The sequence below is a fragment of the Glycine soja genome, chromosome 6 (assembly GCF_004193775.1).
Source record: "Glycine soja cultivar W05 chromosome 6, ASM419377v2, whole genome shotgun sequence".
Classification (NCBI taxonomy): Eukaryota; Viridiplantae; Streptophyta; class Magnoliopsida; order Fabales; family Fabaceae; genus Glycine; species Glycine soja.
The window spans coordinates 46,941,479-46,955,988 of NC_041007.1; the positions used below are offsets into that span (position 1 = coordinate 46,941,479).

The 14,510-nt window shown below is 32.2% G+C and overlaps 1 protein-coding gene and 1 long non-coding RNA gene across 8 annotated transcripts; one reads left to right on the forward strand and one right to left on the reverse strand.

The window, feature by feature from the left end:
* On the reverse strand, positions 1-8,810 carry LOC114417320 (zinc finger CCCH domain-containing protein 13-like). 7 transcript variants are annotated; one of them, XM_028382480.1, is made up of 12 exons: positions 8,273-8,396; positions 5,161-5,852; positions 4,931-5,041; positions 4,393-4,425; positions 3,521-3,664; positions 3,363-3,419; positions 2,475-2,590; positions 2,267-2,338; positions 1,894-2,108; positions 935-1,092; positions 484-684; positions 1-403 (listed from the first exon to the last, which is right to left on the reverse strand). In XM_028382480.1, the coding sequence occupies exons 3-12, from the start codon at positions 4,988-4,990 to the stop codon at positions 365-367; spliced, it is 1,095 nt and encodes a 364-aa protein (XP_028238281.1). In that variant the 5' UTR covers positions 4,991-5,041; positions 5,161-5,852; positions 8,273-8,396; the 3' UTR covers positions 1-364. The 7 variants fall into 7 exon arrangements, 6 of the variants coding, with proteins under 6 accessions (XP_028238281.1, XP_028238283.1, XP_028238280.1 ...); XM_028382482.1 differs by having other exon boundaries at positions 3,521-3,662; positions 4,392-4,425; positions 4,975-5,041; positions 5,161-5,923; positions 8,273-8,390; XM_028382479.1 differs by having other exon boundaries at positions 5,161-5,923; positions 8,273-8,390.
* A 2,050-nt stretch (positions 8,811-10,860) lies between these two features.
* LOC114417321 lies at positions 10,861-14,083 on the forward strand. Its single transcript, XR_003667734.1, has 3 exons — positions 10,861-10,998; positions 11,436-11,591; positions 13,520-14,083. It is a non-coding gene; the product is annotated as an uncharacterized LOC114417321 (long non-coding RNA).
* The last annotated feature ends 427 nt before the right edge of the window (positions 14,084-14,510 follow it).

Here is a 14,510-nt window from a genome sequence, read left to right on the forward strand (position 1 = left end):
TGGTACTCTAAAAAGAAATTCAATAACTAGATCTGGAAAACCAAATATAACCGTAGAGAACAGAGGATTACATTTACAATCACATCAAGTCCAACAGAAAATAGACAATCAGCTTAAGCACCACCACAAATATGGCATGTATGCATATCAAGGCCATAAAATTTATCATCAAAATAAAATGTATCATTAGATCCATGCAAGTCTTCTGTTTCTTGTTCTACTATCTTGAATCCTACCCTCTACTTTCAAATACTCCTGTTCAAGATATTGACGTTTTCAACAACTACCTTCAAGCCACCAAAAGAAAGTTAGAAATTGCCAATATTAATTAGATGAAACCATACGTGCACCTGCTGCCTCTTCATCAACCATCCACATCAACATTCTCGTCGTTACCCTCATACTGCACAAGAAGTTAAAGTGCTCTTACAAATGTTTGTTACAAGGGCTTAAAGGATGTAAAATATGCACACAAGAACTAACCTGCGAATAATTGCTACGAGGTAGCAAAGCTGGGGGAAGCATAAGTGGCGCACCCTTCACCTTATATGCCGCTCCATTATAATTTTCCGTATTTGCAGTTTCATAGATATCATTTCCATCATAACGTTCAATATCAACGTCCTCATCAACCACATGAGCTGCCATGCTGGTTGATGGCGCTTCAATCCTGGGTTGCTTCAACTGCATATTGATGGTGAAGAATGGAAAAGGTCATTTTCAATGACAATAGTCAACTTCAGGAATCTTATTCAAGGCAAATTAAGATGCGCTGCTTGATGTATGAATGAAACAAAAAAAAGGATAAAACCATAAACACAATAAAACAACCTTTATTTTTCATTATGCCAGACTGCTAGTAGAGGCTGAACTACAATGGAATTAATTAAATTTGTATGTTTTCTGAAAAAAGGTTGTTAGAAGAACTCCTTACTCCTTTCTTGTGCTTGCCTTCAAGATCTAGAGATCTAGTAACTTCAGTTCCATTGTCTGGAGTACCAAGAGAGTCCTCATTCAATTGATCAGATAAATTCCAGCGAGAACGCTTCCTAGTTCTAGCTGTCTCAACCAAATGCCCATCTTTTGATCTATCTGCATGCGTTTTACAAAGATATTAGCATGAATAACAAAAATGCAATTACAACAACCAACTTGTGAACAGATTAAAACAAAAAATAATGAATCATATTAACAGAGCAAACATAACAATAAAGTCACAAGAATTGACAGCAAATGTCCCTTGTCCCCAAATGAAATTATAGGGATGTGATATGCCAGTAAGCTAATGATCAAAATAGTATCCAAATTTAATTATCAAGCAGTATGTCACATCTGTAGCATAAAGCCAGCAAAAATTTAATATTTACAACTAGGTAATACAAACTAAGCTATGCACATTAACAGAGCAAACATAACAATAAAGTCACAAGAATTGACAGCAAATGTCCCTTGTCTCCAAATGAAATTATAGGGATGTGATATGCCAGTAAGCTAATGATCAAAATCGTATCCAAATTTAATTATCAAGCAGTATGTCACATCTGTAGCATAAAGCCAGCAAAAATTTAATATTTACAACTAGGTAATACAAACTAAGCTATGCACATTAAAAGGAAATAAGCATCACACTAGGACCAGATGAGACTTTTCCATTTATAATTGACCATTGAATAGCGAACTCAAAAGCTTGAGGTCAACTCTACATTATTCTTCACAAAATAAAAAAGGTCACAGATGCTTGGTTATTGAGTGTAAGAACATATCCATCCCCCCACTAAGTTGAAAGAAGTCGTCAGTTTTGATTTTGAACCTCCTGATGTTTCACTAAATAGTATTTCTGGAATTCAAACAGTTAAACAAAACCAACATCACTACATTTTCCATAACTACTACCTTGTTTCAACTCTTCCAAAGCATCACATTCAATATGCAGCCTTCTTCTGTGGAAAGATGCATCATTCTGCTCCACATTATGTTTAGCGATTGGATGAAGACCAGTATTTTCACCATTGCTTAAAATATCAATGCTTAAATCTTCTTCATTGGCACCAATTCTAGAAATGTCTGAGAAAAGCTGATCTCCAAACCTTTGAAGTCGGACTTGTGATCTTTACATAAAATTATGAAACAAAAATTGAATACAACGGCATGCCACAATATATATATATATATATATATATAAAGGAAATGAAGCACATCAAAAGACAATTAAAGCATACTACAAGTCTGCAAAGCAAAGTAAATTGGGGAAAAAAATGTAACTTGCCTCTTCAGTTCATCTTGTAACTCTGACATATGATTGTGCACTCTTACAAATTTCCTTACTCTTGAAGTAATTCTGAATTTTTCAGAGAGAACAAAGAGAAAGGAAATGATAGGAAAGGGAACATCATTATCAAGAAATGCCAACATAATGGAGACGTCTAACAGTTAACACAAATTATCAACATTTGCATAATGAAACATTCCAGTACCTTTTGCACTCCTCATCCTCTTTGGATAATTGACCTTCAAGTTCCCGAATTCTAGAATTAAGACTATCCACTTCTTGAACATTCTCATCAAGGAAGACCTTCAAAAATATGCATTTCTACATCAGAAATCAAAGCATGATTTGAATTTAATTACAACACCAAAGGTTAATTAGCATTAGCTCAAGAAACAGGATTTTTTTCGCATTTAATTTAGGGAAGTGGATTCAATGGTGAATCTCATTAATATTCTCAAGACATCATATGAAACAACACTTCAATATCAGTACCAGAATCAAACTTCAAAACAAAGATTTGTCAGACAAATCATATTTCGTATATTTTGTATAGTTTTGAAAAATAGCAGAGCATGACAAGTTGATAACTGCTACAATACTTACTGACTTAATGCCTATCATTATTTAAAGAACTATTCACATAATTACAGTCAGTACATACATTTACATTTTACACTCCAAGGGTCAAGAGAGAAATATATATTAATTCTTAAAACACGATAAACAGAGTGAGTGATAGAGGATATATCAGAAGCTACTCTAAGATCATTAGTTAGCAAGTGATAGTTATTGGCACCAAGGAATAACAAGCTGAGATGGCTAGTGAAGATAAAGTACAAATCTCAACAAATTAAAAACTAAAACCTAGTCAATTCCTTAAAAAGACAGGAAGCATCATAATTCATTATGCAACAAAATCAAGGAATAAGTTTCAGAAGAAACCCTTCAGTAAATGATTTGGAAGTCCACAGTACACTTATGAAAAAACTAGGTGTTAAACATTAGATAACCAATATTTTTAACAGACAAACTAACAAAGACAAAACACAAGGATAACCTGAGAAATGCAAATATAAGAGATAAAAAAACTAACCTCTAGCTGGAATTTTCGGTTCTGAAGAGTGCTGATATCTGAATCTACTTTCTTCAGCTGCACACAGTTCCATGTATAAAAACAAACATGCAATTTTACATAACAAACAAGGGAATTTTACACATTTGTGAAAGAAAGATTTTACAGAATTTCCAAACCTTCTCCTCAAGATTATTCCTAGAACCAGAGGAAAGCAATTTTCCTTCTTTAACTCGATCTTGAACTCTATCTGAGACTTTCAAATTTCCAGAAACATCACTTTGGCCAGTAATATCCTGTTTTCTCCTATATCTCCTGTCACTGCAACAGCAATTAATGATATTTATTTATTTTAGACTAAAACATGGATAAGGATCTGAAACAAAATGAAATAACATTTTGTTTTGAAAAGCAAAAGAAATAATATTATATAAAGCCAAACTGGCAAAAGCAGTGACTGTTAAAATGAAATAACATATTAATAAATTAAAGTTTGCTCCAAGAAGGGCATATTCCAGTTTTTAAGTGCCTGGAAAGTGAGAATGGAATTTAAATTTCAATTCAAGATATGGTTAACCCTATATAAAAAAACACCTTTAAACAACAAGGCTGTCATGCCCACAGCATGTGACTACTATGAAAAATAATTGTGAAGATTAATATCAAAAGCCAACAAAAATGGAAACCTCATATTCATCATCGCACAATTACACAGTAGAAAATTTCATGGCACACAAAATACAGTCACTTTTGGTTTGCTCAGCATGTGTTCTTTTGAACTTGATCATCTCTTATCTATTATTCACAAGGCATCAAGTCTCCCCCTATCCTTCTCCATTTTCCCTCCCCTTTTCAAAGGCTGCCTCTCCCAAATCAATGCAAATTCCTTCTCTCTAAATGGAATTATGAAATTAACAGTTTTATCTCTTAAATATAGCATATTTTAATTTTAATATACATTTACATGCAAGAAGAACAATAATAGACAGTCAATGCCAACAAAAACTAAAGGATGCATACAAAATTATCAATGATTCATGATTAATTTACCTTTTTTTCTCCAAAGATCTTGTAGGACTGTATTCTGCAATTTTTAATTCATGGAACATTAGGAAAACAGCAGGTGCAAAATCATTAGGTAAAGCAGCATGTGCATATCTCTCTCTTTGGTATGTGCATCAACATAAAACATAAAGAGGCATGATCTTGTGCGTAAAGAAATAAAACTACATACACAAATGCATACTCCCATTTATGCCCGGTTAAACAGGTGCAAAACTTCATAGTGAAGCAATGAACATTGTACATAGCTTAAAGAAAATTGGAGGCATAATAGATAAAAATAAGTCATGCCTCTACAACTCTCTTGTTTGATGTTCTATGAAAATCTAGAAAATGGTTACATCAGACACATTCAAGGTTTGAAGAATGAAGGCATCAGCCTCAGAACATGAAACATAAAATAGCAAATGGAGAAATAAAAATCAAATACTTAAGTGACAGAAAAGCTGGACCTCCCTGGTACAACTAATTAAGAAATGATACTAAAAATAAGGAGCAAAAAGAAGTATAAAGATGTTGTGTCTGACCACGGATGATCTGGCGGCCTCTAGTATCTGGAGTTGGTGAGTACCTTCGAGGAGATACATGCCTTCTGTCAAGTTTATCCCTCAAGTCATTATCTAAATAGTCTCTCCTCCCTGGAATATAAAAAAAAAAAAAAACAAAGCTCCATTATTGCAAACTAATATAAAAAAACCAATAAACATTCCAGAAGATACAAACAGAACGCATAAAATGATAACGAAACCAAGCTTACCATTAACAGGAATAACAAGAGAAACATAATAATGAATAGTAATAGTGCCTCCCACTTAAGAGCAAAAACGCGGATAGAAACTAGCACCCTCATATTATGACAGATATAGTAAAACCCACACATGTAGCTTATACTTTGTTTGGAGTGTAATCAGGGTACCAATGGATTAAGAACATTTCACATCCCCAACTTGTTGAGAGAGGTAAGATATAAAATAGAATCTCAAATGTAGAGATATATCCAAGATGCTAAAGAAATAAAAATCCATCAACAAGCTATCAGATTTGATTTCTCCTGACATAATCTCCACTAATCCATTTTTCCTGTGCCCATGTAGCCATACCATATCCAGAAGTATCAGCCAAAAGGAATAGTATAAGCTCCATACACTCAAGCAGTAGAAATTTTAAATGAAATGATTGGGAAATTTGCTGAACTTGCTTCTGATCAAAACATGATGCTAGCAGACAATCCACGTAAGGCTAATCATGATCTCAGATAACACTGTACTTCCACAGATTCAAGGAATGAAGCATAAAAAACATGGCCAAGAAAATACAATTTCATGAACAACACCAGCATTGCCTTTAAAACAAACCAATCAGCAGAATGCCTTCTGAAGAATCTCTCATCTATAATGAAATATCCATACTCCTGGAAATGCAACATCTCAACAAGATAATGTGATCATCCTATCATTGAATAAATTAATCTGGCATTAATCCCATATGCCATTTGTTATTGCATATCTAAGCTTCCGTATCTGCTTACATAGAATCAATGGACATATGGACCAGTCTATCAGATAAGTATCTCAGTGTTTTTAAGAATATGGCATTCAGCTAAACAAATGGAATAACAGTGTAAATAAAACATACTGGGGGCATAAAAAAATAGTTTACAGGAAATGCTTTGAAAGTGGCAACACATCCCTCAATAATTTATAAATTTATTTTCTTACATATTTCTCTTAGTATATTATCTTCATATGCAATGCTTTGTTTTCTTATAATTAATCAAATTTCACATGCAAGTTCAGCATGTTATCACAAAAATGGGATTAAATTCAGACTCCCTTCCATTTAAAACAGCATCACATGAATAACAGTCATATACAAACAAAGAAAGACATAGCATTAGTGGACTCCAAGCACATATATACAAGTCACCTATATCTGCAAGAAGAAAGATGGTGAACTCTTCAAATGTGTGTCAATTTTTCATTCTGCAACATTGTTTTGAACACAACAATTCAAAAAAGAAATATAGCTTGATACTGGCATAAGAAGGAAGTATTAAAACCAGGTTCAAGGGTAAAGCTATAAAATTGCATGAAATTATAAGTTCATAACAAAAAAGAAAGAAGACTGCTTTGATGGACATGAAATTAGCTAGCAAGTAAATATAAATGCTCTGCTCGGATTCAATGCCCTGCACTCAAGGGTGGGGTTATTGGAGGAAAATTCCTAGGAGGAAAACCAAGACTAGAAAGTGGCTGAAGCAGATGCAATAAATACAATAGTCATACTTCAAAATCCACTGAATAGTTGAAGTGAAAACTGATCATTGAATTACCGTTATGATGCATATCAAACTAATGAATTTATTCATTCAATGATTTAATTTAAAGAGAAAAAAGTAGCATCATGAAGGTAAAAATAAAAGTATTGCCTCGTAATGCTACAAAAAAACTGGAAAAAGAAATGGATTATGTTTATGATAATGAATACCCAAAAAGCTAAAATTTATTCTATTGTAATCTCTACTCCCAAAAATAAACAAGAACAGAATATTATAAGAAAACAACAATGGACTGATGGCAAAAAGCATCTCCAATATGTTACCCCACTTTTGCCCAAGAATAAGAATTGCTGATCCCCCTAATGTAATGGGTGTGAGTTTGAAGTTATAGATGTTGTAAACATGATTATATTAGTGTGCAGTAATGATGGCAAAAAGAGTCACACGAGTGGAAGAAAGTCATGGACATGGATGGAATAAAATTGATAGATGACATATGAACAATTAGTGCACATGGGCAGGATAGAGTCAATTAAAAAGTGGCAAAGAGATTACTTATAAATAGAAGAACTACTATAAAGTATAAACTGAGCTAACATATCAACAAGAAAATGAAGTGACCACGGAGGAGGATAATGATTATTAAATCATGGATATGATAATTTGAAACACAGTATTTAATATTCTCAAAAAACTTGTATTGCATAACCGTCCCGTCCTTATTGTCAAGACTCACATTATTTTTTCAAGCAAACTCCAAGCAACATAAATTGCGACACAAAACCTTTAGTTTTAAAAAAGCTCTATGATACTTAACAATTAACAAATGGCAAATCGGGGACCATATTGTCAATCACTTCTTTCTTTTCTACACAGTTTCCTTGCTGATAAAGTTCTACTCAAATAAAACACCTCAACACCTTCAAACACAAAGAAGCTTCTTCCTTCACTCACAAAAACTGTTTACCTCACATAACCTGCCATTCTCTTGTCCAAGGGAAAGTTTTGGAGTAAAACTTTGGAGGTAAAGGAAACAGAGGACAAATTATTTCTAATGTATAATAAATATTTTTAGTTTGATATATTTTTTTAAATGAAAGAGAAAAAAATGATAGATTAACATAAATGGAATGTTCTAACACCCCAGTGCCCGGAGGCTTCCCGCTATACGAAGGTATGTGGGAGGGTTATTGTACACAGTCTTACCCTTGCATATGCAAGGAGGCTGTTTCCGGATTCCAAACCATGACCAAACCGTCACCAAGGCACAACTTTACAAAAATTAAAATAAAATAAACTCCTAATTTATTTTTATAAATACTAAAAATATATTTCTCTTAATTTAAAATTGAAAAAATTGTCCCCCGTTACTTTTCCTCCAAACCCATGTTCTCAGACATATTGTAATCTAGGGCACTTACCCATCAAAACACCAACCAAGTAAAAAGTTATCACAGTACCCACCAAACATCCCTCAACTAATATCAACTTACCTCAATTCACATGATATAGACTCAACTAAACAATTAAATAATAAAATAATAAAACTATAGTAGCACTATATGAGCAATGCAAAAATATAAAACTATACCACTATACGAGGCAGAGAATCGTCGAAGCTCGGCACTCCCATGCGCGAAGGAGCAATTATGGCGATTGCAGCGACCTCTCTGATACAGAACGCATAGCTTCGTCTTGAACTGCTTCCGTTCAACCATCTTCAACTATTTTTGTGTCCAAATAAATGATTCGATTTACGAATATTCAATTCAATATGAGAGGCTTCAGTTCCTGCGCGAAGAAGACGGAACCATAAATCCCGCGTTTCGCAACATTGCGTCGTCCTTGCTGAGAAAATGTGAATCTCAATTTGTAACTGTGACGTTCTCGATCATTCTATATCCTTTGGTTGTCTCTTTAAACCCTCAAACCCTAACCAAAACCGTGCAAAAATCAGAATGGAAGATTGAAAGAGAAAGACATAGGAGACAGATTTGGTGGAGAAGGCGACGCGGCACGGCGGTGGCGGTGGCGGCGCAACGGCGGAGTAGGATCCACGGAGAGATGGAGAAGGAAGGAAGCTTGGATGTATCTCGTTTTCTTGAGAGTGAGAGGCTGAGGCTGGTTTTTTTCAGAAAAATAAAAGTTGGATGAATTATAGAATGACACTGCTACCCATACTTTTGGACAGCTGTCAAAATTTCAATTGAGGTTAGATGAGTAATTTAATTGTACATTAATTTATATAATAGTGAGAATTACATTCACATATCTTATCCATTGAATTAGACAAAATTTGTTAATCACTCTTAGTAAGGGGAGACTATTGATAATAAAGCTATAACTCTTATCAACTCCTCACAATTTTATAATTGGTATATCATTGACTAAATAAATAATTGATAGAAAATTATTTTAGCTTGATAAATAATTTTGAGAATATATATATACTTGCATAAAGAAAATTTTATTAAATCAAGTGATTGGACATACATAATTATTGTGTTAAGTTAAGGTTGAATTATTTAAGTACTACTCGAGTTTAAGTTGAACTTCGACTTAGATAGTTTTTTTTTATGAATAGGAGAATTAAGATAAATTTTCATATGTATAATAATTTTATTTGATTTGAACAAAATTGTTTCCTATAAAAAAAAGACATGTAATTTCTTACCAAAACATTCTTAAAATTACTCTATACTTACTTGAATATAATGATTAACTCTAAAAAATCTAATCGTCACATTCTAATATGTAACAACAGATAAATGTGGTATGCATATGGTTGTAATCACTCCTTGGTCTCTACTTTTATTTGTCTATTTTATCCTTAAATTTTTTTGCATGTTTAAAACAAAAATAACAATAACCATGCACAAAATGAGGAATAAAAAAATCATTTTTTTATGATGTGGTATCTACTTTCATCTAGTTAATTTTATCCCTTTCTCTCACTTTTATCCACCCTTTCACAATGCGAACACACAAATGCGATAATGTATGTGTTTCCCTAGTAGTAATAATGCCTATTCATTAATCAATGAGATTGCTTGAATTGGTATCTTAATTTGTTCACATCAAGCGTAATATTTAGGAGCATGATTTAAAATTGGACCGCAATTGTAACTGTGATTGCAATATTGTTGCGGATTTGCAACCGCATTGGCCCATAATTGTGGTGTGAATTTCAATCACACAACATAGCCTCAATGGAACCTTGACAGTGTTCTATTTCACTTTTTTGTCCAAAAAAGAAGGATAAAGATTCATATTTCATTCTAACTTCTAAGTGAGTACGTGTGGCCGCATGAGATATTATAAGAGGCTAAATCTTAAAATAAATAAAATTGTATACTATTTTATAATAAAAGATCTATCAGACATTAGAACAATTATAAAATTCTTATTAGTAATTACAGACAAACGTATCCGTTACATTTGTTTTAACATGACTTCTTATATTAGGAAGACTTTTGATTTACTGAGGTTGTGAAATATGTCCCATGTATTGTTGTATCATTTTGGATAATTCTTATTTTACATTCAACATAAAAAATTTATATTAATTTCATGTCGCTATAGTCGCAATCTGCATCACATCAACTGCAATGGCTACAACTGTGACAACAATCACAATTTAATCAGAACCATGTTTAGGAGTCATCTAAAAATCCTAATGTGTCCTTTTCATGTGACGACCTAGAGTGATCAAGGGAAGTCATTCCTATTTATTGAATGTGATTGAATTCAAATTAAGTTAAATGCTCAATTGTCATATGTTTTGTCGAACAATTCACAATCCCTTAAACATTGAGTCTGAAAAATTAAGGTGTGAGTCCTTCTAATGATTGGTTTCTCTTAAGATCGATGAGTCACTGATGATTAATTAAGAAATATCCAACAAAAGTATACTGTAACTATATGCATTCGCCGCGTAGTGAACGGTGAAGATGCTCTAAAACATTATTAAATTTCGGTTTGATTCTGTTCCCCAAAAGAGAAAACGTTAAACAGATGCTGCGCGCACCTTCCAAACCTTTTACAGCTCTCGTCCCATATAGCCATGTTCCTGTGTACTATGCACCACTCTTGTGTGTGTCTAGGTTCAATGAACCAAGTCACTTCCCTTTTTCATTTCGTTACATTTTTCTATTTTCCACCACATATGAGTATTTAAGGTTTAAGCCCTAAGCTCTCTTTCGAAGAGGAGCGGCCAAGAACTAATGGGCCAAAACCCTTTGTATCCGTACTAATAAACTTGGCTGCTCCTCCTTCACCCACTTCTTCATCATCTTTAAAACCTGAGATCAATTAATGGTATGTTTGTAATTTATGTTTTTTTTTATCATGGTACTGGTAAAAATACTGATGATTAATCAGAAACTTAATTGATTATTTTTAGTGAAATTCTTTAATTTTAATTATTTTTTTTATTCACAAAGTTTAAATTTGATACCTAACCTATGCTCTTATTACCGAAACCTTTGTTTTCTCAGTTCTTGATATCTGATGGTTCAAGGCTGTTAATATTGAGGCTTGGAAACCAAATTACTTGGAGTACTTGGTTAACTAATTTCTACTTAGTACAACAAAAAAAGAAAAAGAAAAAAAAGAAGCATATCCCTACTCTTCAGATGCTCCAAAATCCTGAGTTACAAATTGATGGGATATAAGACATTGTGCATAGAATGATATAGAAATATTTTATATGAAGAGGGTCTTAGTATATATTGATCTGTTGTTTGTTGTTACAGTTTGCTGGGGAGGTTGTTCTTGTGGTCCATTGTATCAGTCAGTAGCCCCAGCATCAGTGAAAAAGGTGGTTTTTGATAACAACATTAGCTTCTTGTCCTTGATCTATCGGATCAAAGTTCAGTGTCCCTCAAGAACCAAATAGCAGTTGCTTTCAGGTACTTACTTTTATGCTATTTTTATATGAACCTATTAATATTCTTCTTCATATGCCTAATCAGGTTCAAATTAATCGGGTTACTAAACTGTAAAACTGACTTCAGGAATGGTTCTTTTTCTCCCACCTCTATGCATTCGTTATTTTGTAAAATAATAAACTTTTTCCTTTTTATTTTTTTAATAAAATGGTGGCTCTCTTAAAAAATTTTGTGGTTGTGACGAATTACTTTGTAATCTATGTCGGGAAATAAGTAACAATGAAGTAAACAAATTGTGAGATCGATCATTTCCATGCTTGATGAGTTATAAAATATTCTTCAACAACCAAAATTACATCACAAAGATGTGTGCAGGTCTTGGATTTTGTTCTCTAGGAAAGGTCATTAATTGGCTAGTGTTGTTTTCACTTTCTAAAGTCTTAAAATCATAGCATTAGCCAATAGAAAAACTTACTTTGATTTGGGCAGCAATTAGCTAGAGTAAAATATAACAGAAAGCTCTTAATTAATTGGTGTTTTATTAAGAGAATTAATTAGTGTTATATATAGCTGCACATATAAACTAATCAAAATCACAAAACTATACATATATATTTTTTTATTGTGGATTTTTTTATCTTCCTTTTTGTCTCATGCTTCGTCTACTAACCAACTTTTTCTTCCTAAAAATGTCTGTGTTTTACATTTTTTAACTAAATTATTTCCCGAAACCTGATGCATGGAAAATGGAAAGCCTCTCTCTAGTTTCCCAATAATTTGATGCCAACTGTGTAATAGAATATATTATTTATGAATCCTCTAATATGCTTGCAAGCTTATTGACTATTACACACGTCAGTTCTACTGTTTATAGATCATCAGTCTCCATATAATATACTACTATACTATAAATAAAAGGGTACTTAACCGGTTAGAATAATCAAAAGGACAAGATGATATAAATAATTTTAAATAAAAATTATTAAAAATCAGAAAATTATATGAATTTCACATCTTATTTAATGAGTTATATTCATAAATTTTATAATTTGTTAATTAATTTAATCAATAGTAAACAAATGTTTTAACAGTCAAAATAGATCTTATTCGATCAACTTTGTGTACAGTCAATATCTAACCAAATTAAAACCACTAATTAGTTATTGTACAATACTTAAATAAGAGAGAGTATCATAGATGGTATAGATGTTTGTTGCAGAGACATCCTGCTACAATAGAAAAAAGACATATATCCTGTTGCAGAGACAAGATCTATCTATCGGTTAAGAAAAGTGTGTTGTTAATTAACCTTCATCATCATGGACATGGATTCTTTCCGGCCAGTTGGGAAAACTGGGGAATGTCCAGTTTAATCAATATCTTTTATTTGTGATTTAAATTTGTAAAAAGTTAAGGATGGCTGAGATTTTGTCCAGTTTATTCAAATTGGAGAGGATCTTTTTCCTTTAATCATTTATCTATTTACTGGCACGCAACCACAAAAAGGAAAGGAAAGTTTGCTCTTAAACCACTTTGTAATTAGATTACAGTTTAAAAAAAGAAGTTTAATTGAACTTAACTTTGTAAACTTAAGTATCATTAGAAGTAGGTTTAATATAACTTAATTTATGTATCTTATTTTCCTCGTTCAATAGAAAAATAAGAGATATGTAATTTTGAGATAAACTTTAGTTTGGGTAAAATTCACGGTCAACTTATATTAACCAGAAAAACAATCTGTGAAACAAGCATATATAACTTTCCAAATATAATATTAAGACCACAAGTTATTTTTTAATGCAAATATTGACCGGACTCTGACTCTGACCACAAGTAGTAATATTTTAATTTTATGAAGGCCTTGGTATATAATTTCATTAATTATTGATTAGAAAAGGTTTTGAAGAAACCGGTGCTAATTAATGCCGTTTATCAATAATTTGGAATAGGAAATACAAATCCGGGTTTATTTAAGATGAAGATGAAACTCTAGTCAGAAGCCATGAGTTGGATCCATGGTGGTGGTGATAGCCTGATAAAATGGGACAAAGGTTCATGCGATGCCTTGTGCAATTTTCTTACTCATAAATATTTTCCCAATTGCATGCTATCAATGCACTATACAGATCCTTCTACTTCAACTTGAAGAACTACTAAGCAGCAACATGGCACCCCAAAAGGGCCTAATGGTTATGCTCAAATTACCAATGCACCCTCTTGTAAAGGACTATGCATGATCTCAGGTCTTCAATGTAATATATTTTGTACTCCATGGCAGATTTCTACAAGTGTGCTTCATTTAGATCCTGTGCTCTTGTACCTGCTGAAGAGAGTTCCCCTTGGAAACTTCAAAACATGTCACTCTTTTAATCCTTTACTGAATACTAGCTTTGTTTATTATAGCAGTAAGTCTATGATTTTGCATTCTATATATGGTCGTAATAGTACTGTTGAATTTTAATTCCTCGTTGTTTGCAGCAGATTATATTAAATTATTGTGGTCACGTGAGTTATGTGTATGAATAGTGAGAGTTTAATTTACTGAGTAAAAATGGGTTGGTTTGTTTAATCTTATTTATATAAAAAAAACTTATTTTAATAAAATAAATAAATATTTTTTATATTATTTAGTGTATTTATTTAAATTATTTTTAATTAAAATAAATAAAATTTAGTTTATTTTAAGAAGGAAACCATATCTGCTTTTTAGAAATACATTTTTTTAAGTGCTTAGTTTAAAGTTTTTATTTTTAAGTTTAAATAAACTCACCAAATATCATATTGTGAGTTATATGTGTTTTTTTAGGTTAAATTATAATTTTGGTCTCCTAATTTTTTAAATTCATGATTTTAATCTTTTTAATTTTTAATTGTAATATTTGTCTCTAGTTTTATAAATTGATAACTAATAATTGTGATTATTAGAGATATTAAATTAAA